This window comes from Bemisia tabaci, chromosome 4, assembly GCF_918797505.1.
Source record: "Bemisia tabaci chromosome 4, PGI_BMITA_v3".
NCBI lineage: Eukaryota > Metazoa > Arthropoda > Insecta > Hemiptera > Aleyrodidae > Bemisia > Bemisia tabaci.
In genome coordinates this window covers 19,606,327-19,632,792 of record NC_092796.1, presented here as the reverse complement: position 1 = coordinate 19,632,792, position 26,466 = coordinate 19,606,327, and the positions used below count along the sequence as shown (strand labels likewise).

Below are 26,466 nucleotides of genomic sequence, written 5' to 3'. Positions count from 1 at the left end.
TCAAATTTTTCGGATCTTAAATATCTGAAAATTTCAAAGAAAAATTAGCGTAACTTTCCTCAAAAATAAATGTTTTATCTAACGAGATTTTGTTACTCTCGTATGTTCGTAGGACTCTTTCCTTAGCGCATGGCAGTATATAGATTCCCCAAGAAAGTACTGTTCGATTGCGGACGCAGGTCAATCCGTAGGTATATGTGTGACATCTGCAATCGAAAGAAGACATCTCGACAGTGGCTATGCCACGAATAGCGATCCGCCAATCACCGTGCCGATTCCGCACTGGATTCGCTGGCTTCTAATTGGTTCGTTGTGCCGATTATTTCGGCGCGAACTCCTCGCGCCTGCCTCGAATGGCGTTTGTGCGGACGAGCGTGGAGAATTCGGAAAAAGCGACGCCGCTCCTCCCCGCCCCCGCACATCTGCCCACCAAGTTTGCCAAGTCGTGCGAGAAAATGTGGGCTCCAATGGAGAAAAGATCTGATTTTTCAGCATTATCTGGCAACTATGCAGTGTCCACCCTTCGGCGCCGCGGCGCGGTCGAATGACGGCCGCCGCGTGAAAGTTCCGGACTCCTCGCGCATCGCGCCTGGAATTCGCACAATGACATCTTGGTCCGTCCCGAGGTATCCGCTGGCTCAAGTTCGCGTACGTATCACAGACTTTCTGACGCATCATGAGGAAGGGGGGAGGGGATTGACCAGTGAGAATGGAGTGGCCGTCTAGCAAAAACACTGATGACGTCATAACAATTTTTTGGGAAACGGTAAGAAATAAATGGATTACATTTTGCAATAAGGAACCACAATCTCTGCCTCTTTTATGAAAGCACATTTCTGCATAGAGAAACTGATTATTCATTTGTTGTTTTTAAAATGAGCCAGAATTAGTGGTTCCTCGTTGAAAAATGTGATCCAAATGATGAAGATATTGCAAGGTTTGTGTGCCGGTTACGGTGCTCGGTTTATGAAAAAAGCGACCTGTAGGAAAGAATGGCTGATTTATTTTTTCTGCATCGTGCAATTCCAGGCTGAACTATCATCCTTTTTTGGCAATGAAGAGGAATTTGTAGTTTATGGATGAAAACTATGCCGCCTTGCTATGAAAAATTGCCTGTATACAAAGGAATAAAGCAAAAGCTTGCATAAAGAATTTATTCCTCATACAAGCAAAATAAAAATCAACAGAGCATATGGACTAAAATAAGCATGAGCATAAAAGTGACCTCTGTGTTCCTAACCGTGCGTTAAAGTCTCTTAGGAAATGTTTTGTTCCTTACCCTAAGACCCATCAATGGGCCTCGAGACACGGTATGAAAAAAAGTACTACGCAACATATTTTACCTTTGAAATTTCAAGAAAAAAATGAATTACACAGCGAGAAATTTGCAAATCAATTTCTAATCAAGATACGAATGTTTACGATTAACTTTGATAAGATGGCAAAAATATAAATGACGTCATTTGTATTATCTGACTTCCATTTGATCTGTTTTAAAAATATTGGTAAAATCTTGATTTGGAGTGGATTTTCAAAGTTTTTGTTCTGTGAATCGTTTTCTGCGCATGATTTTGAAGAAAAAACATGCTACGTTCTTTTATATTTCAGACCTTTTTAGTGACCCACTAAGCCATGAGATATCAAAAACATAAGAGAAAAAACGAGAAACAAGGCTAAAAATTACACTTAAAAATCCTATACGTTTCGGCCCAAAACAGCCATTTTCAGTCGGAAGAATACAAATAAAATATAAGAATTCCAAAAACATATAGAAATCCGTAGACCACGAGGTGGCCGAGAAAATCAAAACAACTAATTTTTTCATTATTACGTGCAATTCTTAGCCTTGTTTCCCGTTTTTTCTCCTATATTTTTGATATCACCATCGTCGCGGGCTGCTGTTTTAAAAAAATTAACCCATTAAGCCATGATTTTGTATTGGATGTAATCAAAATTTGGCAACCGAACATATGATGAACGGTGAGCGGGAAGCGGGAAGCTGTCAGGTGAGATGGGATTGAAAAGTCCAACTTTGGAGATGAGTGCCGTTGGTTTGAGCAGGAGCTTCCCATAGCGTTCCCCATACGAGAGAACCGTGCGGTGTCCGACTCTATGCTGGATGTCGGTCTAACTGGGCTCGGAATACTGTTAAACCGGCCGTCACGTCCGGGCTTCGAGGCGGCCGTGCTTGAGCTGAAATCGAATCAACTGTAAATTCTAAAACCAATCATGCCACAGTGTGCACTTGTCGTCATTATCCCAAGCTCCCCGCTAATTTCTGGCCAGCATCACGGAACATCACGGCTAGCGGTTCTCTCGTTACAGGGAAAATCCGCAATTTCCATTTTTCATTGAACGCCGAACTCCCATATCGACGGGTAAATGCGGAAAATGCGGGATCTCAAATGAATCAGTGAGAACGAAAACACACCAACTCGAAAAAATGAAAATAATCAAGACGCACACAAAACTGAATAATAGGTGAAGAAGTTAGTCTGAGAAAAAGATTTTTGGTGTCTAAAAGCAAGTACGTAAGGAAACTTTAAATGTCCAAGTTGGAACAGATACAGTAACGTCAATGACCTTTATGAAAATTGGCCGTCCTTGGTGAAAAGTGAGCATTTCCGAGGTATCGAGTTGGTGTGCTTTCGTTCTCACTGATTCAAATGTAACAATTAAAAATCGCCGATAATTTGTTCGTTTCTGCGAGGAAAAGTAATCACCAAGGAATGTACCATACATAAATTGTGTGTTGAGCTCCGAAACTTTTGATCCTGATCTTGATTTTTTATCTCGACTGTTCATAGGGAATTTGCACACGAACATTTTATTGCTAAAGTATTTCATTAACTGCGATAGCAGTATTTTTCATGATTTTTACCCGATATGGGAGACCATAAAGAAATATATTTGAAAGTGAGAAAATCAGCCGTCTTGTGACGTCATCAGACAGTATTTCCCATTTAAACACAAGTATTGTAGCAGACCAGGCCAAACTTTCTCAAGAGTTTGGTTTAGTTCGATTACATGATCTGAAAGTATGGCTACCAGAACCAGAACATGGTCATTACCTTGAATAGTGCAGTAGGAACAAGTAACAAAATATGCTTATCTGTGAACATGTTCCAGACCCTATATTTTTAAACAAATGTCACCTTCAAAATAATATAATATCTCTTTCTCTCCTCGTGGCATTTCCTGAATCTTTTTTGGGTATCACGTTTTCAAGACGGAGAAAATTATGGCCAGCTACCAAGTAAGTAAATGCCATGAGGCGTCTGAATGAAGAATGATACTTTTAGGCCATGTTCGGAGAACGTATGTTGACAGTGCAGATTCTACTAACTATTGGAATCCCATGCATCCGTATTAAATCCTTAACTCTCTCCTCTAAATCAAGTTTGTATACGGCAGCGCAGCGTTCTGTTGCCTTATTTAGATTCTCTCCTCAAAGTTGTCGCAGGTTGCAGGGAGGAATTAACTCAGCAAATTTACTGCACACGAAAGCGACAAGTTTGTTAGATACCATCCTGACATAATCGGTCAATCTACCATTGGTGCGTAAATTAAATCTTGTGGCTTGCTCAGGTGCTAATTTAAGCGATAAGAGACATTTAAGAACGGAAGATGTGATGGTCTTATGATGCAAAACGGAACTTGTTTTCATTTCTTAAACTGATCAGAGCATCTCATTAAAGAAACGACTCGATCCTGTTGATAGGAACGCACGGACTGAAAGGCTGCTATCCTATAGTTAACAATACTGGGCATACTTCGTTCATTGAAACGTTTGAGAAATAAACGTTGTTCAAAGCAGACTGATGTTGTACTTAGAATCTAATTTACGAAGGAATGTGTTGACATTATTACCAATTGAAGGAAATTACCACACAGTCCGGATTTCTTGTCCAGAGATTCTCCTCTGATAATCCTATTGCAGTTACAGCACATGTCTCAGCCAACATGCAGAGCCAAAATCTCTATCTTAGAATGGCAATTGAATCGAATCCCGACGGTAAAGTCCTTCACGCCTCCAGTAGAGCGAGTGACCCGAAAAATTTGACAAAATAGCGCCATAGAAATGCATTTTCAGGTTCTGTTCGACAAATGGGTAGCAAAATAACGATCTACTTAAATTCAGTTACTGCCAACTGTAATTTACATTAATCACCATTTATTACATCAAATTAATATCCGAGTATTCTTTAATCCATCGTTCAGTTTAATCCAGTCAGTAACTTGATCTTTGAAGACTGCTTTGGGAAGAAATTTTACTCTTTAAAAGTGCTGAGATGGATCGGAAAACTCAAATTGATCCTTAAAATTCGAGTTAAAGCTCTCAGAAAATTTCAATATTTTCAGTTTGTTTTGGAATTCATGTTACCTACGGCTCAATTCTACACAACCCATTATCATAACTCTTGCGGCCTTGCCCATCGGAAAAAAGGAGTGCCAAACTCGTTGGACTGCCCCCCCCCCCCCCACCCCTTGTTGGGGCTACATCATCAATTCCGAAATTTAATTTTCAGGCACGCACACGAGAGTCACATATCCTCGAAATAGAGGTACACATGTCGTGTAGGAGTATCGTTGTGATCGAATTTCAAACTACCATGCAGATCTTTGGCTCCGGTCCAAATCACAAGAGTCGTGGCTTGCGTTCGGCTCGCCACTTTTGACGCCTCCGAAACGATTGCGACTTTTCAAGTGTGCGAGCCCGCCTCAAGACACTTTTTCGACTGGTCATCGACCGCGGATCCAAAGAACTTATTGTGTCGTGTCCGCCATGTTGCCGCGCCGCAGGACTGCCGTTCTGAGAAACATTTCCAAACGGTTTCATGTACAAGCACATGGAATGTTTCTCTCAAGCTATGGTGCAGGTCATCATTTCCTCAGCCTTTTGCGAGGATTCTAGAACGACGAAATACACTGAAAAAAAAGTTCGGTCATAATGTATCGAAATTCGGTGTTCCATGCCATCCCAACTAATTCGGTACGTCAAACTGAATTTTCGGTTTGTCAAACCAAACTGTCGGTTCGTAAAACCGAACTTGTACAGCAAAGGGAGCTGACGGCTTCGGTTACACGAATCTTAAGTTCAATTTGACAAACTGAATATTTGGGATGATATAAAACACCGAACTTTTGATTCACATGACAGAATTTTTTTTTCAGTGTAACCATAATGCACGAACGACCATCCCCAGGAATATCAATGTTAGTCTATGGAGAACAAATCAGAAGAGCAATTTTCGTCAGGTTGGGACAAAAAATTTGAGGAACAAGGTGTGAAATAGCTGCTTTTAGTACCCAAAAATGTGTTGATGCGTAGAAAAGAAGTCGGCGGATTGCCATTTTTAATGGGATCTCATTTAACAAAAGGGAGCCAACAACCAGCGTGTTTTTTTAGCCGTTTTGAGAAAATCACGTTGAATAGTTTAGCGCTCCCGTTTGTAAAAATCGTCCGAAACAACTGAGGTTTTGCTTTCCTTCAACTAGAACACGTATATTGGACTTATGTAAACAAAAATTGTGGAATTCATAGCTCAACATATTTAATTAAAAGTATTTGATGTGACTTTTAAGGTTCCTTGGTTTGTTTTAATGAATCGGAAAGAGTTATCCCACATGAGAACAACCAACTCCCTGCTGTTTGCGTATTAGTTTCCCTCAGAATCGCAACTGAATTCATGGATCAGAACCAACTCGAATTGGATTCCTTCAGTGAGTTTCCTTCCCAATGATGCGAGGGTCTCGTTCCGATCACAAAAAAGTGCCTTCAATCAATCAGATTTACTTAACGGTCGCAGGGAAACACGAATAGTTGTATTTTTGTTTTGATAAATATATCGCTTGACACGACTAAGCTAATTCTGATCAACTTACGGGATTTTTTATCCAAAATTAGTGAATTCGCAACTGTTACTGCTTGTTTTTAAATTTTAAAGTTTTGCTGTTGTTTTTTTTCGACAAAACTTTCAATCAATCCAAACTACGGCTGCTTTCCAACTTTTCGCGCTCCATCCTTATGTGTCTGTATTGAATTTAGCCGAGTAAAGAATATCTAACCAAATTACTCTCTCTTGTGATTGCAGGCGGTGGCGTTTATGGAGGTGATCTTGCAGCAGTCGTTAGGACTACCTTGGTCATCGGAGAACTTCCCGATCTGGGCGTCCCTCGTCGAGGGCTGTCTTCTCCCGGTCGTTCTCCTCATATTCGACGACCAATTCCCGGCCCGCATCGCTCACATCTACAAGCGACGCTCTCCAGCCGATGTCGCCGGAAAACCACCCCAAGGTTTGCATCAGAGTCATTAATACATGGATTGCATTTTGCAAAAAGGAACCAAGAGCATCCCAATGCTGCTGAGATTGTGCAGCTTACTTTCTCTGTAAATAATTACTGTAATTATGCAAAGAAACAAATTACAAAGGTAATTTTTCTTCTGAAGTCATAGATTATTGGGAGTAAAGATAAAACTAGTTTAGATGATCAGTTTATACTTGCAAGGTAAAAGAGGTTGCATGATTTTTTCGACATTGGAAGGCTCGTGGCTCCTTTTTGCAAAATGCAATCCCCATTATCTGTTGTATTTTTATGGATAAGAACTTTTCTTTGAATGGTCCCTATAGAAGGTGAATCGAAAAAGGAAGTTCATCCTAGGAGATTCACTGTTTTTTGGACTTTAAGAAAGAGACAACCATACTTTACCAAAAATATCAACTTCATTTTATTGCGAAATTATACTTGAAAACGATTTTATGAGTTCGTTGTAATGTAAAAATTGGAGTTGCGCAAAGATAAAAATATCTGCATAGATGTTGTAAGTTCTGGTTTAAAAAAAGTCTTATAATTCAGCCTCGTTCCACCTTTCGTACAATAATTTGTAAATACAATTTTTGAGTATGAGATTGCCAGGACACCTCGAGAATAGTTTATAGAAAATATGAGACACAATACCCCCTCCTTCAGCTAATGCCTAGAAACGCCCGCTCTCCAGCAGACAAGCTCATCCTCAAATTATGTTCAGGATCTCGACCCGGCGTGCCGTATCACGAAAAGTTACGGCACAACATGCGCTCCAATCTCGGTACCTCAATCTGCCCTCGGTGCATGAATGTGAGTCTAGCGCCTCCTAAGAGCTGCACCGTTAACAATTTGCAGTGATTATTGTAATATTCGCAGTGAAACGAGAATGAAAATAATGAATTTCTCGAGAAAACTGGTAACGTCGGGAGAAACTGTCAAGAGTTCACGCTGCTCTCATGACCGCTCCTCTCATTCTAGGCAGAAAGCAAATTTTTATGAGAATCGATCTGATCATGATCTGAATTTAATAATGAAACTGACCTTTTTTCCGAGTTGATCTGTTCGTGACTGGTCACATCGATCACGGATTCTCTCGTCGTCCAGAGACTGCGGAATAAAGGTCAAGGCGTAGAGCAGCCACAAAATTTGACCGCTTCACGGGCAGAATTATAGGGTGGACTCCTTGTTGAAGACTCAAGTGCATCAGTCAGCCGTTTATATATACCTAGACGTTGCTCTCTTTCTCAACTTCGTCGCTCCTCTCGGGGCTCTTCGCAAGGGCGTATCTCGATTTACACGTGAGCCATGCTCTCCGTATTACTCCGTGCTTTACGGGGCTCAAGTCGGAATCAAAATACGCCCTTACGTGAGCGGAACGAGCTATGACGAAGGTTCAACCGAGGAGCACTGAAATCGCGCTTTAAATGCAACGCCAATAGCATGCGGGTAAAAAGTGGAGCTCTAAGTTGAATTGAGGGGCTTGAAGGACAAGGCGCATAGGTGCAGTTTTTGAAAAAAAATTAATTTAGTACCGATTCCAAGTAAAATTAGTTTTGATGAACATTCTGTGAAAAATTCGCTCTCTAATTCCAATTTTTAAGCATCAAAAAGTCAGGTTAAGCTTTCTTTCCGCAGTAAGGATCCATGTGATTTCGAAACTTCTTACACGTATTTCGCGAAATAACAAAAACTGCACTTATGCGCCTTGTCTTCCGAGCCCCTTAATTACTCTGTGAGTGATTTCACATCCCTGTGCGTTAACAACTTTTTACCGTTACCGAAGTCTGAAAGCTACCTTCATCTAAAATATGAGAAAAAAAGAGGGGTTTTTTTTTGCATGAGAAATATCTCTGACGGGTAGATTTGTGAGAATAATTTCATTTCAGAGCGAGAAAATTTGCACATTTTCGATTTTAGCACCATTACGGCATCTTTGTATATTTATATTAGGACTGGTGAAAATTAACAATTTTTAATATATTTGAGTTATTTTCCAAGATTTAATCATATTTCAATCTTTCATCTCCAAAAATGCATGTAATTGCAGGAGGATATGAATCAAGGGTCAGGCACATGCAATGTGCCATCATAGTATAACAGGTTATAGGACATTTCGTCAACGATTTTTTGTCCGCGTACCTGTTTTTTCCAGTAATTTACGTCCACTCGTTTTTTCGGCACGGGAGTTTTGGTCCACGTACCAGTTGAGACCCAAAGTTAATTGGCCCACATGTAAATACAAACGACAATTGCTCACGACGTTTTTGGATGAAAATGTAAAATGTCATGGAAGAATGAGGGTTTGCTTGTTTTTTTTTTGTTTTGTCTGTTTGGTTCAACGGAGAATAATATATAGTTGAGAGTTTTGGTAAAAATGGGGGAGCGTCAATTTCATGAGATAAAATTCACTAAAACTCTCTACACCTCTTTGGTGTAACAGGACTTAATTATCTTTCAAGATTTTCCCACCTTGTTATACCTGAACCGGATGAACCTCTATATTTGCCTCAGCTAAAGACTCTTAGATTTTTCCAGTGTACGATAAGTATCTTGATTTATCTTGCGAGGAGAGATCTGTACTTTGAAAGGATGCCTGTCCATCTTAATACGTTTAATTTCGTATAATACTGTGCACCACCTCTGTTGTGAAATAGTTGCATCAGGCGCCGCCGCACGGCGGGCGGGCGGCCAGCGCGGAACGCGCATTGGCGCCTACAAACCTAAGTGGATACTTCAAGCATTGTGCAATGCGTGAAGTATCCACTTAGGTTTGTAGGCGCCAATGAGCCTCTCGCGCTGGCAGCACGCCGCTTCGCTCTGTTAGGCTTTAATATTTATACTCGCATAGTCAGCGTTTTTTAACTCATGATTTCGAAATGTTTGCACACTCTGCATTGATTATTCTCATTTAATTTGGTGGGAAATAAATATGTATCAATTTATCAAAGGAGAATAATGATGTAATGTGTGTTTTTTAAATATTGGTGGTTCCGTGTCAAATTTAATGATTTACAAAGCACTTTAATTTTTTCTTTTACATTTTGTGCTTTTATTGTGCTGCAGCGAGGTGTACGCACAACCAAACGCTCAACATTTGACGTATTTGACTCTGAAAGATCGATGTACACATGGGTTAAAACTAAAGATTGCGTGCTTCTTGGTTTTTTTCATCTTTTATTCATTTTTGCAGTTTCTGTCGGAACAAGTGCGGCTCATTGAGATTAATGTCGCTTGGAAAAGGTTTTACAAATATTTGTCACTTTTTAAAAATATGAATGTTTTCAAAATGAAGTAATAATTTCGTAAAGAAGAATTTAAAAAAAAAATTAAAAAAGTACCTATAAGGTACCTATATAAGGTATATTGTACATCGAATATTTTCAGGATAGAAATAAAACCAAATATTCACCAATGACAATTTAAAAAGATGATTCAAAAGGAGAAGGTAATAACATTTCATTTAGAAAATGAGCAACCATAACAACACCTCCTTCTCTCTTAAATTCTCATTTCCATATTGTCAATATTTATATACCGACTAAAATATAACGCTTGAACCAAGTCACCGTTGCTTATTTTATGTGTGGGCGTAAATTACTGGACAAAAAGGGTGCGCGGACAAAAAATCGTTGACAAAATGTCCTGAAATCGTAAAACCTGAATAATATGCAAATCGCAAACACATCAGCAGTATGCATTATAGCTTATGTGACACTATTTCTGTACCTGACCTCTGCTCCGTTTTATATTTTAGCTCATGTACTTTTGATTGTAAGGATATTCTCCTGCATTTACTGCAATAAAATTAAAAATAACTTTTACTTCAACTAACCTTTGATATAGTTAATTTACATTCACCAAAAAAAGCGATGCTGATTTTACATTAGATGTAAACAAGTGTGCGAGAACTTACAAAACGCTAAACTAACCGCTACAGCAGTTATTTTAGCAATGTCAAGATGTAAAACTAACTGCTGTGGCGGTTAATTCGGCGTTTTGTAAGTTCTCGCACGCTTTTTTACATCCAGAATTTTAAATCAGCATCACTTTTTTTTCGATGTTAATTCTATTTTCACGACTTAAATTTTAAGAACTACTCAAATTCAACGCTGTAGGTAGAACATGTTCTCAAATTGATTGTCTCTGTGCAGGGCTGTACGGAAAGTTCAGGCCATTCAATAACAGTTCAATGATGGAGTCGAGACGGACGACGATGGAGCCAGTGAGATTCCCAATCACGAACGGGTCTTTGTTCACAAGTTTGGACGGCCGCATACCTATTGTCCACAACTACAGACGAGGAAAGTGTGAGTATGGCGAAGACTATTCAAGTGTAGGAAGAATTCAATTCAACCAACCATATGTAGAGATGTTACTTTGAGCAAATTATATTAAGCATAAAGGTAGAGAATATTGCGTACAGAAAATATGAAGGGGTTTAAGATGCGCTAAAAGGAGGCATTAAAATGGAATTTGACTTCACAATGACTTTCGACGGTATTAATTAAGTTCATCGACTGAAGAATCTCATTATATGCTGAAAATTTGAGTTATTTTATACAATATACAAAACCCCGATGAAGTAAGCGTATTCCACCCATGAAAAGCCCGGCGACCATTATGGCTCGCGCTCGACTGATAAAAACACCTTCACCCTTGTCGTATTCATTTTCTGGTATCAAGATAGCCACCGTTTCATCAACCAGTATTTTGGAATGAAATGTACTGGTTACAAGTACTATAAAAATAGAAGTATGTCAGTTGCGCCTATCGCGCAGTCATGTTGTAATGATTGAAGTTTCTAGATGCATTGTCTAAACACTAATAATTTTGAGTCACTGCAATCAAAGTTAGCGATATCCTGTCCAAAATGCGATCGATGATTTGTTTACAGAAATGCGTATCACTGTTTCATCCAGCTGAAGGTGATTCGATGGACGCCATAATTAGTGACAGAACGACATGCGACATATATGCAAAATCGATATTATGCGATTGATTAGTTCCTTTTTTTAGCTACTTGTATTTTTTATTGAATTTTGAGATCGCATCTCTGTCACACGATTAAAGGATTCGCCTATCAAAATCGACGTAATAAAGGTAGGGTTTCTTTAGAGGAAAAATATCGGATTCACTACTGACATGACATAGAAACTGCACTCGAATGCAATTGCCCCCCGAGCCCCATTTTAAACCCTCCCCCCCCCCCACATGTTCGATGTATCTGGGTCCACCTATGATGGGAACTTAATGAACCTTCTGGTCTCATAATTTAATTGCATTTTGCAAAAAGGAACCACTAGCATTGCAATGATGCTATGATCGTGCAACTTTATCTTTTGCAATAAAATTGCGGAAATCGTGAAAAACTATGAAATTTAGATGGTAATTTTTGTCTTAAATTTACAGTTTTTAGCGAGTAAAATAGAAACTATTAATGGATAATCCGGTTTTTCCTCCAAGACAAAAGAAGTTGCACAATCGTAGCAACATTGCAATGCTAGTGGTTCCTTTTTGCAAAATGCAATCCAATTTGTTGTTGGATTTGACCCCAATCTACTTTGCTGAAACTTTTTCGCAGGCATCACGAGGAGTACAAGCGGAATGTTGAGCAACAAGTTCTCCGGGATCAGTGAACACGGTGGCTCGCTGCTCATCTCGAACATGGTGTCGGTGGGCTCTTCGATGGAACGGAAGCCACCACTCCCCGTCGACCCCAGCGAGAAGCCCGAGCAGGACGGGCACCCTCACTCGCACCAGCCCACGCCCGAGCGAGGCGCCCACTCGCCCGAGGGCGCCTGTGGGGGAGCCGATCGGGATCGGGACAGGGACGCCCTCCCGCAAACAGTCAAGCAACTCCGCGAGAAGCTCTTCCTCAAGGACCACAAGGACTTCTACGACTCCTCCGACGAGGAGCCCGTATACGCAACGCTCTCTTCGCAGAGCATCTGCTCAGGTAATTTGTCTTTTGTGTACTGCCACTGATCTGTATTTTTTGAGCTATTTCAAATATAATATATTAGGTACTGGCTGAGGGCATCTTATGGGACAATAATATCCCTTTCAACACTTGAGAATAAATCTTCAATTTTTTGTAATTTGTGAAGAAAGCTTAAAATTTCTAAATTATTGATTGTTGAACTTTAAAATCTAATGACATATAGAAATTAAATGAAAATATCACTAAAAATATAAAGTGCCTAACAAAATTATTGAATCGTAAATTTAGCTGAATCGCCCAGGATGTAAGAGCCTATTTCATTTTCTAGTGAGTCCCGTTTAACATATCTAAATTCAAGCTTTTCGGGGCTCATTCGGAAATGGAAGTACGCCTTTACGTTAGAGGAGGGACGGTTTAAACATGAGAAGAGTGACTTACAATCTGTTTTTCAGACATGGTAAATGATATTCAAACGAGCTAAAAGCCAAAAAACCCAAAAATTTCAAAAGTCAAAATTTGTTGGCTTTTAGCTTATTTGAATATCACTTACCATTACCGTGTATAGCTTAGTCAGCCTTTGGCATTGAAGTGCAATCTGTTTTTCTCTATGCATCATGTATTCAAATAGTACGAAGTTCGTAATTTTGCGTTCGACTGATTTCTGATTTTTTTTATTCTTTCTAACAGCAACGACAGCAGCAAACGACGACTTCGAGTTCTTCCAGCACGACTCGAAGGAGGTGGAGCGAGCCAGCGGCGCTAGCACAGCGTCGGAGCCGGCGTTCAGCGCCCCGGAGCCACCGGCCGCCGTCGCCGAGGAGTCGAGGGATGCGCGGAGTGTAAATAGTGATAGTCATAGTCGTAGGAGTAAGGAGCGCGAGCGAGGGCGGGAGAGCCCGGCGGCGGCCGCGCGGAAGACGGGCGAGCCGCGCTGGAGGGGCCACGCCCTGAGGGACTCACAGCGGCACCGCCGGAGCAGGAGCCGGGAGGCCGCCCGCCGCCAGAAGAGCCGCCGCTCGCCCATCGTCAAGCGGCGCCCCGTCACCGCCGCCCACTGGAGGCCGGCCAGCTCCAGGACCGAGCACCCCGGATACAACCACCAGGTTAGCTATCACTACACACTCGGTGAGCAGGGTTTAGAGAAAGGAGAGCTAGTAACATGGACTTGGAGAGGATAGAAGTGGACATTTCTGCCAAACGTAACCAGAGACAGGTGGGAAAGAAGGGGTGTGCTCGTTAGTTGAGGACCCTAAGAATGAATAAGAATTATATAGGGTCAGCGGCGACGAAGCCATCTACATTGTCGGTCTTCCTCAGCTTTAACTTATGAGCCCTGTCGACAACGCTATTTTGCTATTTCCACGGCTCATGAGTGCCGCATTCAGTTGGCACATAGTTCCGTTTGGCGGAATGTAAAATGCCGCTTTTCCATTTCTCCAAAGAGATTCACGCCCACTTTTACATTGTTTCTTATGCAGCTTTCTAGAGCAAACTCCATCCTTCTCACTCACCTATAGTTCTGTTTGGCAGAAATACGTCCAAATGGCGTTGATATTCCCTCACTGCTTCGTAAAGATTCATCTCCGCTTATAAACTGGAGGCTGCAAAGAGGCTCATCGACTTAGATCGCTGCCCCTAAAGGATTGGAAAAGGCATCGATTGGCTTTTTTGAAGCCTCCAGTTTGTAAGATTTGTACTTCCTCCCTATCTGTGCATAGAAAGTTCGACTGGAAATGGAGGTGGACTCTCACCATAATGTTGGTCATCTTTTTCATTTCAGCCTGAACTTTGAGAGATTTTTTGAGCTCGGGAGTACACTTGAATTGCAAATACCTGCAGCATAAAAGAGCTTCATTCGTTATGTTCAGACGTCTGTTCAAAAAACGAAACAAGAGAACATTAGGCATCTTTGAATACAGTTAGGCCAATTCTGGTCAAATCCACGCCAAACCGATACACGATGAAGAAGAGATTTCCCCGTCCAACATATCTACTCCTGCGTTAAAGTTTCCGAGTCAGCGGAAGAGAGACGATGTTCGTTCATTTTATAAAAATGCAATTTTACGTACATAGAAGTTGAACTAAAGCTAACCCTGTTCATTAAGGGAAGGGAGGGGAGGGGGGTCAAAAACTGCCGCCAGACACTTTCTCCGATCCTTGATTTCTTCCTCCTGGCGCATCAAATCCCGTTTCCCCCTCCCACCATTTTAAAATGGCTCATTAGGCATTCCTAGGCCAACTCATGAATTGCCCCTAAGTTTGATGCGCGGCGGGCTGATTATTGAAATCGGTAGACAAAGTGATGGACAAAGAAGACATAAAGGATATGGAGGGATCCCATTGGTGGAGGCGGGTGGTTGCAATAGGCAATAGACTACCGACGGCAACCCACAAGAGACCCTTTAGTTAATCCATCATTTCCTACTCTAAGTCTATAAGAGCCACCCATTTACACAAATAGGATCGCTCCTTACTTCTTATGTCTGCTTTGTCTATCGCTTCGTCGACCAACTTCAACAATCAGCTTGCAGGTTACTTAATAAATTGTAAAGGAATCCTCTAATTCGGAATTTTTTTGGTTTCAGAGGCCAAGCCAGGAGCCCTGCCGGATGAAGTCGACGTCCTTAAGCGTCCTCAACGAGCACGACCGAACCCTGTCCAGCGAGGAGGGCGCCCGCTCCAGCCCGCACCCCCACGCTCAGGCCCACCCTCACGCCCACCCGCACTCGAAGCCGGCCTACCACCGCTACCACCCGGGTGGGCGCCGCGTCCGGATGCGCCACGGACACAGCCACGGCCACCACCCCCGCGAGTTCCCACCCACCCCGCCCACGCCACGCCGCCTCGCGCCCATCCTCTCCGTCGACTCCCTCGTGTCGGCGCTCAACGACACCGGCGTGTCTTACCTGGACAACGGCGAGGTCTTCATCCACCCCAACAGCAGCAGCGTGCCGGACCTCAAGAAGATCTTCATCACGGATTTCCTGTAGAGAAGCCCCATTACTCGAAGTGATGGCAATCCTTGTCTGTCCAGAAGGCTGATTTTTGAAGTTGATAGACAAAGCAATAGACAAAGAAGACATACTGAAAATAAAGCGAACCTATTAGTGGAAGCGGGTGGTTGCAATGGACAAAGGAGTTAAGTATAAGACTAACTAACGGCAACTTACGAGAGACTCTATCGTTAGTCCATCATTGTCCATCTCGGTCCATAACATCCATCCGTTTCAACCAAAAGGATTTCTCCATGTTCCCTATGTCTTCTCTATCTTTAGCTTTGTCTATCAATTCAATGATCAACCCGCAGGGCTAGAGACATGTCGACTGAATCCTCCAAGGGAGAAACAATTTCAGATGACTGAAACTGTATTCAGAAAAAAACCTCTCAGACACTTTTGAGTCAAGTTCTGCTGAAAGTACGAGTATCGTGCCAAGATTAGGTGGTACAGGTGTTTCTCTGAATGTAACCCTCGTTGCAAGGAATGTTGAATAGCTTTTTTCATGATATATTTCGAAAATGTTGATAATTTGTCCGTAATTTTTAACTGCCTTTTATAGAGACTTTTTCATTTAAGAGCAATAATTGTTAATAGTCACTGCTGTGAAAGTAGTGTGATATGAATTAAAGTGGAACTGTCTCAAAATTTAACGATGAGAAGACGAGTTTCATCATAGCTCTCTTCCGCGACGATTTTTCTCCCGCTCTGTTAAATTTTTTTGCCGCCATGAAGGACCAAGGGAGATTTTTATTCTGAACTAGTTTGTTTAAATAGAACTGAACGTCATTTATTACTTAGTGGTGGATGCAGGAGGCATTCACATCTACCTCAAGGGCAACTATTAACAAAGCTCATACTTACCCTAATATTTGCATTCCCGGTTTCTTTAGTACTATCCAACTGGAGGGAGTTTGATGTCTATGTCATAAGTTTCATTAAATTACAGTAGTTTGTATGACAGTGAAGAATCATCTTGATAAAGCGTCTACATTTATAGAGTCATTTAACGTACCTGAGTACTTCTGAGTAAAGTTTAAGAGAATAACCTTTTTTGTGCAACGACTGAAGAGCTAATCAGCACGTCTAACATAACATACGTATTAAACAGATGATGTTTAAAGGAATTTGCTTCGGTTATACTGTTTTAGATGATGGTGGTTATGGGACGTAGTTGCAAAAAGCAAGGCAGATTCAAATAACTGAGAAATCACAATTTTTTTTATTAAATAAAATTTTGGAAGGTAATATACTTTATTTATTTATATAATGAAAAGTATTATTTTTGTCTCAGCTAGAGTGCACAGGCTAATAATAAAGAACGAAAACAAATACTTCTCAAATCTTATTGTCAGTGTTAATTGCTAAAATATTTTTTCATCAAATACCAAATAATTCCTTTGGTTATGAAAAAGAAAAACTCGTGTAAAGCTTCTTGTGTGTGTAAAATGCATAATTATCGTGGATATAAAATCTGTGTTAGTCTTTTAAATAATACACATTTTCCTTTTAAAACCAGAGGCAAAAGTTTTTGCAAGGTATGATTTAGAAAGTACTTTCTCAAAGAATTTAATTGGAAGGATTTTCTTGAAGGAAAAAAGTTAAAAATTATATTATCTACACCGATCGATCCTGGGCAAAAAGTTCATCACCCTTGTGAATTATGTCACCCAGTAAATAGGCGTGTGCCTATATAGAAAAAGAATCTATTCTCAGGAGAGAAAAATTTATATTTCTCATCTAAGCTTTAAGTTTGGGTCAAAATTAAACTTCGTCTCAACTCGCCAAATAATTCATCTAGTCTTTGAGAATCGTCTCTAGGAAGTCCTTGCTGAGCTTAATGCTCGCAAAAAGAGGTAACTTTTTTTGTTTATTGTAGAATAAGCTCATAAAAAGTCTCGCCATTTTTCCCCCTTTTTTTAAGAGAAGCCTTAAAAAGCGTGGACTGAATTTACAAGATGAACACTTATATGTAGAACTCCTTCTAAATTCATTCATTATCTTACTCTGATAAATGCACCGACGAAAGACAAGTAAAACATCACAACAATAAAACATCACTTTTTAGTAGCATTTCACCTCTCTACAATCTCGTTAGTCGTCAAATTTGTAAGAGGCGATTCAATCCACATACTAAATGACTTTTAAAGGACTATGTTAGTCCTTAATATTTTGTTTGTACAGTTAACGTAGGCTCGTGTAATTAATTATTATCAAACTACTTAAAGTAAGTTAAGATTAAGACTGTATTCTTTGAAAGCCAAAATATACTATACTTAAAAACAATCCCGAGTTTTTTAATAATTCTCCAACAAAGATATGTATTCGATACAATTGCACTCAGTCCAATCCAATCTACTCCGAACTCGGAATGCGTTGTATGCGTGAATTTAACTCGTGAATACGAGGCGCAAAAAACCAATATTGATGGCTGAGGAAGATTACCGCCTACCTGAAAATCTTGGCGGAAATTGGTCATCGACTTTGTCGCATTCTACAACAAAAATGACGCAATCTGATTTTTTTTTAAATTGTTTTGCTAGTGCCGCATGAAAACCCTATAATAGCGCTATCTTTATGAAAAAAAAACTTGCAAACCTAACCTCAGAATTAACAAAAATTGCGAGGATTTCCTTCACTTTGTAAAATCGTCATTTCGCCGTCAGGCGATTTTGTTCCTCATCCATTCATATGGATCGTATTCAATACATCAAATTGGTAAGATTGTATCGGTATCGATTGGTCCAACATGTAAACATAGCCTCCAATGTCAATCGAGTAATCTGAGGCAACAGGTTTCTTGTGATAGATTTTTTATTTTTATGAGTGTGAGACGGCAATGAAAAGTAAAATTTTTAGGAGTTTCCTCATTTTTAGCTTTTTATTCTTAAATCCTAAAATTTTCGTTTGAGGTTATGTTCTTTTGTTTTGAACCAAACTTTATATCGAACCACTACCGAATACAATAGATTTTGTTCCTTACCCAACGATATGGATCGTACTCAATAGTGGTTCGATATATCGTTTGGTTCAAAGCAATAGAACATAATCTCCAACAAAAAATCTTTGGATTTCAGTTGGAAAAGCTGAAAATGAGAAAATTCCTTACAATTTCACATTTCATTGCCATTTGATTCTCAAAAAAAAAAAAAAATTGTATCACAAAAAGACCCTTTCCCTCGTCTCTCCAATTTGACTTTTGAGGCTGTTAAGTGTTGAACCAATCGATATCGATACAATCTCACCTATTTGATGTATCGAATACGATCTATTTCTGTAGGCGCACACTTAGAGTCCTTTCTACCTCTCAGTGATTGAGGCTTGTTTCAAAAACCTTGACCCACAGACTCCCACAATCGACATCTTCGAGCTCTCGGTATCTCCGTCAACGGAGCATTCATAACCGTAAACCCCTCAAAACAAGCGCAGTGTCCATAAATCCCGCGCTAGCAATCAGCAGGACATCGACTGGGAACAATGAACATTAGGAAAGCGGCGGGCGGCGCACAATAGTTAACGGGGGAGTTCAAACATAATATGAAAACTTCAAGAGCTTATACCTTCATTAACACGAGAGGAAGAGGTCTAAAAGTGATTTAATTGGTTTTTCCCTAAAATTTTCTTTCAGAGGCATTCCTTAAATTGTATAAAATGACGAGATAAACATCAACATTTTCATTTTAGTCAAACATTTCATGTTCGTCTCCTCCTCGAGATGGCTCTTTCTACTGTGCGGCGCGGCGTGTTGAAACGCGGCGGCCGTTGCAGAATGTCGAAACCGTTGAAAGGCCGAGATCTTCGGCGCTAAGAGAGAACTCCGCTGCCGCAAAGAACCGTGTATCCGCATAGAATTGCCACGGGAGATAGGCGGTTTTTGAGGACGAACTCCAGTGACAAGGAGCAGCCAGGAGCCGACCGAGCTCAATTCGAAGCTGACGGTGATATATGATACAGTTCGAGAATGAGCCGTAACGGACGGTTTTATGAATCGTTTAATCGACCGGCGATCACGATTCGACCGTTGCGCGATTCGCCCGCCTCACGCTACGCAGCGCCACCGTTGCCACTTAACGGCGCCAAGAAATCCACTTTAAGCTGAAATAAGTTGAATCGAAAAGGCATTAAGTTACTTTTTTAAGACTTTCAGGCCTCAAATTGCATTTTTCTTTTTTTTTCTTTTTTTCGTGCACAATGGATATTCTTATATTCTATAATTGAGGCGTCGGGTGGAGAGAGGGCATTTCTCGGTTACGGTGTTTCAGAATCTTCACTCCCAATTCATATTTTATAGAGAGGAAACCATTGTGTGAAATTGTGAATTTTCTGAAACTTTTCGTTTTCAGTATGTTCCGTGAAAAATCAGAAAGAGCATTCATTAAAAGTTTCAACAAATTACATACATTTGCTTTAATCAAAATGAATGAAACATTATCGGAGATTTTCAGGCACCGCAACCAAGAAATACCCTTTCTGTGCTCCGCACTTCAATTGCAGTCATTTGTCTAAAAATTCAACTGAAAGTCGGATGTCCTTCTGTAATACACGCTGCACGAGCTAAGTATGTGATACAACTACATCAACTTCTCCGTAGCTCAAATTGCATAATCACCTAGATTGAAGGAGCACTTAATTTTAGTCCTTACTTTAGTGATCACCGCATGTTTGTTTTGGTTTACATGCAAAATCTTGGGAAATAAGAGAAAGAAAGAGGCGGTGGAGGAAACGCATGGAAAAAATCAACGATTTAAGAGATCAGGAAATCTGCAAGGTTGCAAACCAAGATATTTGATCTCGCAGTTTCACCATCGATTTTCGTCTTCACTGGCAACATCACATAATTGATGTTGCGAATAACTACAGCGCGGCATGAGTCGCTCTGAAACGGCAAAGATTTTGTACTTGCTCTAGCAAGCCCGGCGTTACCATCAGTGATTTATTGAGATCAGTGACGTATTGAGCGACCCGTTGCAGCATCTTTGGGCCGAATTTTTCTTTATCTTCCGTCTCCGTTCCCCAGTGCCATCGGCCTTCCACTGCAACGTGCTCAGCATGTGCGCTGGCTCTGTGAGCATATCGTCGCTCCTCTGACGTAAGGGCGTATTTTGGTTTCCACATGAGCCTCGTTTTACATATAAACCCATTCTATTAAAGGCTCATACCGATATCAAGATGCACCCCAAGATTCTGCGACGATGTGACGTAATCTAGAGAGCGGAAGGTGTTTCATTTTATCGTCCTCAAACTCTGGAGATATGCAGTCATGTCTCGACCAACGATTTGTTAACTGATGTAAGCAGTCGTGACGTCCGTAGAGTCACCAGAAAAATTTTGTACGGGGGCCAAGATCCGATTTACTTCTCGCAAGAGGATAAACTGGCGCTGAGCAATCAGGTCGGATTTGGGATTTTTGGGCCTACAGATGGTGCAACCTGTGATGCAGCCCCTTAAAATGATAAAAACTGCTGGAATTAAATTTTCCGATAAATTTGAGCCCAGGAGACCACCGACCACCCGCGACAAAAAATATTTCTCTTTTTGTCTTCTCCTTACCCTTTCCTTCTCCCTCATATTATTTTATTCTTCCTTTCCTTCTGCTCTTATTCTTCCTTGATGATCATGTATAGTCCTGAACTATAATCGTAAAGTACTACGAGACTTTCCCTCTTTTTTTTTGTCGTAGGGTCAAAAATGTCTTGAGATAAAGGAAAAACACTCTACAGCGAACAGCAGTTTATCATTTCTACTGGTAAGATCGTCTCTTGTACAGAGAAAATAGGATTGGCCGTCAGATTCTTATTATGAAAGAATGCTAAATCAAGCCAGAACGAAACAGCTTTGGTGTGATCTCAAGTGAATGCACCCTTGTGGGATTTTTATTTTTTATTTATTTATCTTTTTATTTTTTTTTTGCAAAAACTTCTGGTTTAAAAAATTACAAACATCTATGAAGTTTATTCAGCTGTATAATTAAGTGAGAATAAGTTAATCAGCAGCTAAAACGAACAGTTTTGTCGAAGCATCACGAAAAATAATGCAACTTTTTCATGGAATCACACTCCAGAGCTTTCGATGGCGCTATCTTTGTTCGTATTGATGTTAAAACCAAAAGAAAACAAACTGCTAATTGCATCGCATTATTGCAATAGTGTGTCCAGGAGAAAAGATTTTTTTTTTGTTTTTTTTTTTTGTAGAAAAAAAATTAGGTGGATTTTATGTAATGTTTTATCATTTCAAATGACAATAATTCCAACAAACTTTACAAAAACTTCAAAATCATAAGTTGAAAACCGCTGACGTCGCAAGTTTGAATGATCACATCAAACATTGTGCGGCCGGCGCGGGGTTTGCGTGCACGGTGCGCGCAGCGGATAGTATAGCGCCTTACAAGTCTGCAGAATACTTCATGCATTGCGCTTACAGCACGGTGCGCGCGGCGCATAGTTTATAGCGCCTTACAAGTCTGCAGGATACTTCATACATTGCGCGTATACCACGGTGTGCGCTTAAGTCGTTGAAAAGTCGCATTTTCTTGGTGTTGAACCTACCCCGGTGTACACAATTTCCGAACAGTGCACACCACGAGCTTGCAATCTTAGGATCACAGGATTGTGGAGATTCTGCAATCCGGTATATGTTTTCCGGTAAAAATATAATTTTCTCTGGCCGCTTCGAGGAGCCAGTCCGCTCCAGAGCTTGACGGCAGGGGTTCAGAAATGTGGACGATATTTGATTTTTTTTTTTTTTTTTTTTTAAATAATAAAGAAAATTGAATGAGCGAAATTACCGGGTCGAAATTTTCTTTGATTTTGTTTGAAATCAGTTAGGCGCCTCTGATTATTTTCCCGGTTTTTACGATCAATTAAAGGTAAAATTTGTATCGTTACTGCGACGATTCAGAAACTCGAACCACTTAAAATAAATTTGGATTTAATAAAAAGAAAGAAAACAAAAATATCGCGTCGAAATTTTCGATGATTTCATTTGAGATCGTTCCGAAAAATCCGCGAAAACTCTTCAGAAAAACTGCGCGTATATTCTTAAAAATTCCTGAAATAAAACAAAACATGAGAATTGGCATGTAACGCTGCAATCGAAGATAAATACGCTTGTTTTCTCGTTCACCCGTCTGCATTTGAATAAATGCATCTCTTTAATAACTTGAACATGGTTGTTCTATGATTTGAGTTTTTTGTGGTGAAAGCTGAGCGTCTCAATCTTCTTCAGCAATTTCTTATAATTATTTTTTTTTCTTTCATTTTTTTATTTCAATTGTCAGAGAAAAATCGCTCCGGAAACAAAAGAGGAGAGGAGGCAAACGATGAAGGATTAAGCTTAAAAACATAATAGGGAGAAAAATAAAAATAATATTCATACGAAGCCTTTGATAAGTTCACAGGCTGGAAAATCGAGAAATGAACGAGGAAAAGGCGATTTCTGTGCCCGGACGGCAACGATCACTGCGACGACGGCGACGCGCGGTGATTTGCGGCGGAGGCGCCGCGGCGCCGCTCCAGGTCTGCAACACGCAAGATCCGATCCTCCCCGGCGCACGGCGCAACGCACCCTTGAGCTGCTCACAGCACGCCAGGCCTCAGTGACGGGCATCTCCGCATCGCGCTCCGTTCTAACCTCTTTCGACATTGCGGGGGCTCAAACTCATACCATCACCACTTTTTACATCGTGGAAACTCGTCGATAATCATCCTCGCGAATGGGAGGAAGTCACCTGGGCGTGAAAGCTGCCGTTACTCTTATCTCATCTTGTGTTTGTCGTTGTGACGTTATCTGTTGTCACGCCGCCGAAAAGCATAATGCTCATCGATGACTCTTTTGCTTCCAAAGTTGCGGCTAAATATATAACTTTTACTTTCAGTCGTTGCTCGTGCGATCGGGGGGCGAAAGTTACCCTTAGTGGGGTTGTATAATTATGTTCATGATGCTGTTGTCTATCTCGTACAAAAAGCTTGGAGCTTACTCGTAATTTTTGTTCTACTCGTTTTTAAGCGTCTGAACTCGTGATTTTATTTTTTAAATAGTTCTTTGTGCTCAAAACTTATAGATATTAGATGTTTTTTTTTTCATGTAGAACTTCTCGCGTTCCTAACTTTTAGGTCGTCGCGTCGGGAAGATGAGTTTCGATGTGCGTACGGAATAACCTCCAAAATTGAGGCAAAAGGTGGAAAAGTTAGTGAACAAAAAAGTCCTATTGAAAGTCTCGGTCAAGGATAACGTTCCCTCGCTTCTGAGCAAGTGCACTCGCTAAATATTGAGAATCTATTTCAAACATGAGTGGATTTCAACGAGAACTTATTGGCTGATCGGTAGAACTTCGAAGTTTGGACGTTCTTCACACACTCTCATACTTATGTGTCCTTGAAGCCAATATTGTCGTTTTTTTCATAATCGTTATTGTGTAGTTAGTAAGTTTAAATGAGATGATTGAGCATACTTCCAAATATGCACGTAAAATTCGAGGTCCTCCGACATGTGCGTTACCGTGCATCAAGAAAAGGATAACTTAACCACGCTGAAAGCCTGATTTTTAACAGCTTTTCGGTTCGTCTCAAAAGGATGGAGACACAGATCGAAAACTTTTTGGAACAGTTCAAGCTGAGCTCCGCGCGTGCAATGGAGGAGTTCGAGATGAAACGAAGCTCAACTTTAGGACTCTCCCTGACTGGATTATCAGGGACTGGGGATGGCACTTCAACCTCCGAGTCTGGTAAGTGTTCATGCATTTGATGGTTTTAATTCAATTCATATGTGACCATCCACTGAAAAAGAACCTTGGCACACAACAGCCACAAATTGAGTTACTGATAACGGAGCATATCGATGGTCCAAGTGCGAGACCATGTGTGTATCTCCATTCTGTTGTTTCAAAATTGTCGCTACTATTTCATTTTTTCGGAAAAAACAAGACAGCATCATATTTTACAATTCATACAGAGTATCTCTACTAACAGATTAGAAAAATCTCGGATGTTTACAAGGAAAAACCTCGACCAGTTTCCCAGAGAAAAAATAAAGTATAACAGGCAATCTACAACAGCACAAATGGAGATACGTGATTCCACACTTTGTAGCCCAAAAAGAATACTTTCGAAAAAAAGCTAAGCTCCCTTTACTCGCTCAAAATAGAGATAATATACTCGTAATTCAGTCTTTGTGTATATAGAGAGAAGTTTCCATGCATCGAAATCTTAAATTCTGATTTTCTTTACCCAAATCGAAGTAAATGGCTTCACTAGTGATTTTGCTTCCATGGACTAAGATCCCTTTTTCCGCGGATAAGCACATTTAGGTTGGTCAATAGATTAAATGCACTATTTTGGGAAGGGTGGAAGTCTGCTTACACGTGTGTCCTGTCATGAAAGAGCTTCAGCTCCCTCAAAATTGCGCCTCATTTTTAGACTTTTCTAATCGCACAATCAGTTTCACAAAGAAGGATACCAGTAGTGCCTGTAAACAACAGTTGATCATAGACACTGGGATCGTGAAAAAGAATCTCGGTTAAAGTATCAAAACTTTGATCAAATATTGATGACATGTGGCTGTCCATCGAAAAGTGGACTAAAGAATCTAAAACTTGAAATCGAAATATTGGTATCTCTGCTATTGATGAGTGTTTCGCACACATTTGGAAGCAGATACTTGCAAATGAGTCTAATCAGACTGAAGGCATGACATCTTAAAGTTTGAAGCTCAAAAAATACAATTTTGGAAAAAAAGTTACTTGAAATTTAAATCAACTCCGAGCTGAAAATAATTAGCGTTGAACCGTTGCGCGACTTCACGTCATTCATAGGGACAAACATTAACTAGAACACACTTGTTATACTATTTCTTTGAGATGACGGAGAGTGTTTCCCGTTACGAGCTCTGATTCCGATTTTAACCCATTTTGGCAAAAAAACGCTTTTCTGAAGAAAGTTTCATCTTGCGCCGTGGTCCTTTTCCACGGACGGTCGGATAAGACGAATTCTTGCTGCAAACAGATTCGCCTTCATCTCACAGGATATGCAACAACCTGACTGCCAGCACGTTGCTGGAATAGTGGTATTTAAAAACTTGTCTCCCGAGTGGCTAACTAAGACTTGGTGTTCTGATGGATCTTACTGATTTGACGCTTATTTATTAAACCGTCAAAACACGATTCTGCGACTAACACGAATATTGTTTGAAAGCAATGAGCCCTGGCCTTGTGTTTTAACGTCTAAGAAATTCGAAACTTAGAAAGAACAATTAATGGTAAAGAGAAAAGCCAGGTACCTACTTTCGTTTTTGTGTAAGCATGGATTATAATACTGTAATACTCCCACTGCACTATCAAACTAAAATTGAGTTCGATATGGAATATTTACTTTTGAGCTCCTGAATTTTTCGTTTATGCGAATACTTAAATGGATGTACACACATTTCAAAAAAATACGAATTTCAATGACTAATATGGAATTTTCCGATCCTAAAATCATGTCATCGCCTCCGAATTTGATAAGAACGAGATTCAGAGAAAGCTGTATTGCCTTACTATGTAACCAAAAGTCAGCTTGACGTGAATTGGTACCTAGCCTTGCGGCGACTTGACCTAATTTGAGATGCGCCTTTATCTGACCCATTTTCCTTTTCCTCGTTCAATCCTACAGCTCTGACGTGCAAATTAAAACGCTGTTAATACCTTCGTAGGTCATTCTACCTGGAATTCGTTTCAAATGGAGTCTAAATAGCGTGCATTGATTACTATCATTATAAGGGGGAAGTAAGTGTTATTAATTACATTCAGAAATTCTAACAATAAGGAATCATGAATTTAACCGATTGGTTATCGTGAGCTTACTGGCATTATATCCAAAAGTTTCCCATGAGATTCATTGAAAGTTATTCGGACCGCGTTTTGCAGAAAGGAGCCAAGCCGCATCTGCTATTGTCAAGTTTAACTGGGCAAATTTATTTTTTACAAGAGAACGTTTCTGTAGGTTTCTTTGAAAATTTTAAGGAATTTGCTTCGTACTGTGCAAAAAAGTTACAGAAATTTGCACAAAAATTCCCACAGCCGTTTTCATGTAAAAAATTAAATCGACCGATTAAATTTGGCAATGACTGATGGGGCTTGGTTCCTTTCTGATTGACGCGGTCTATTTGACCGCTGACTTCTAAGAAATGTTCGAAAAATCATTATCAGTCGAGGTTTTCTTCAAAATCAATGAGGAAAATTGAATC

General features: G+C 40.3%; 2 protein-coding genes across 2 annotated transcripts in view; both read left to right on the top strand.

The window, feature by feature from the left end:
• Nucleotides 1–17,532, top strand: part of LOC109030179 (uncharacterized) — a 124,717-nt gene extending 107,185 nt beyond the window's left edge. Inside the window, exons 4-8 of the mRNA XM_072299465.1 lie at nt 6,096–6,297; nt 10,461–10,616; nt 11,891–12,265; nt 12,938–13,353; nt 14,836–17,532. Coding sequence (XP_072155566.1) covers nt 6,096–6,297; nt 10,461–10,616; nt 11,891–12,265; nt 12,938–13,353; nt 14,836–15,240 — 1,554 coding nt within the window. The 3' untranslated portion in view covers nt 15,241–17,532. The remainder of the gene's footprint in view (nt 1–6,095; nt 6,298–10,460; nt 10,617–11,890; nt 12,266–12,937; nt 13,354–14,835) is intronic.
• Nucleotides 17,533–22,825: 5,293 nt separating this feature from the next.
• Nucleotides 22,826–26,466, top strand: part of LOC109030128 (guanine nucleotide exchange factor DBS) — a 33,988-nt gene continuing 30,347 nt past the window's right edge. Inside the window, exon 1 of the mRNA XM_019040940.2 lies at nt 22,826–23,968. Within this exon, the coding sequence (XP_018896485.2) occupies nt 23,818–23,968 (151 nt within the window). The 5' untranslated portion in view covers nt 22,826–23,817. The remainder of the gene's footprint in view (nt 23,969–26,466) is intronic.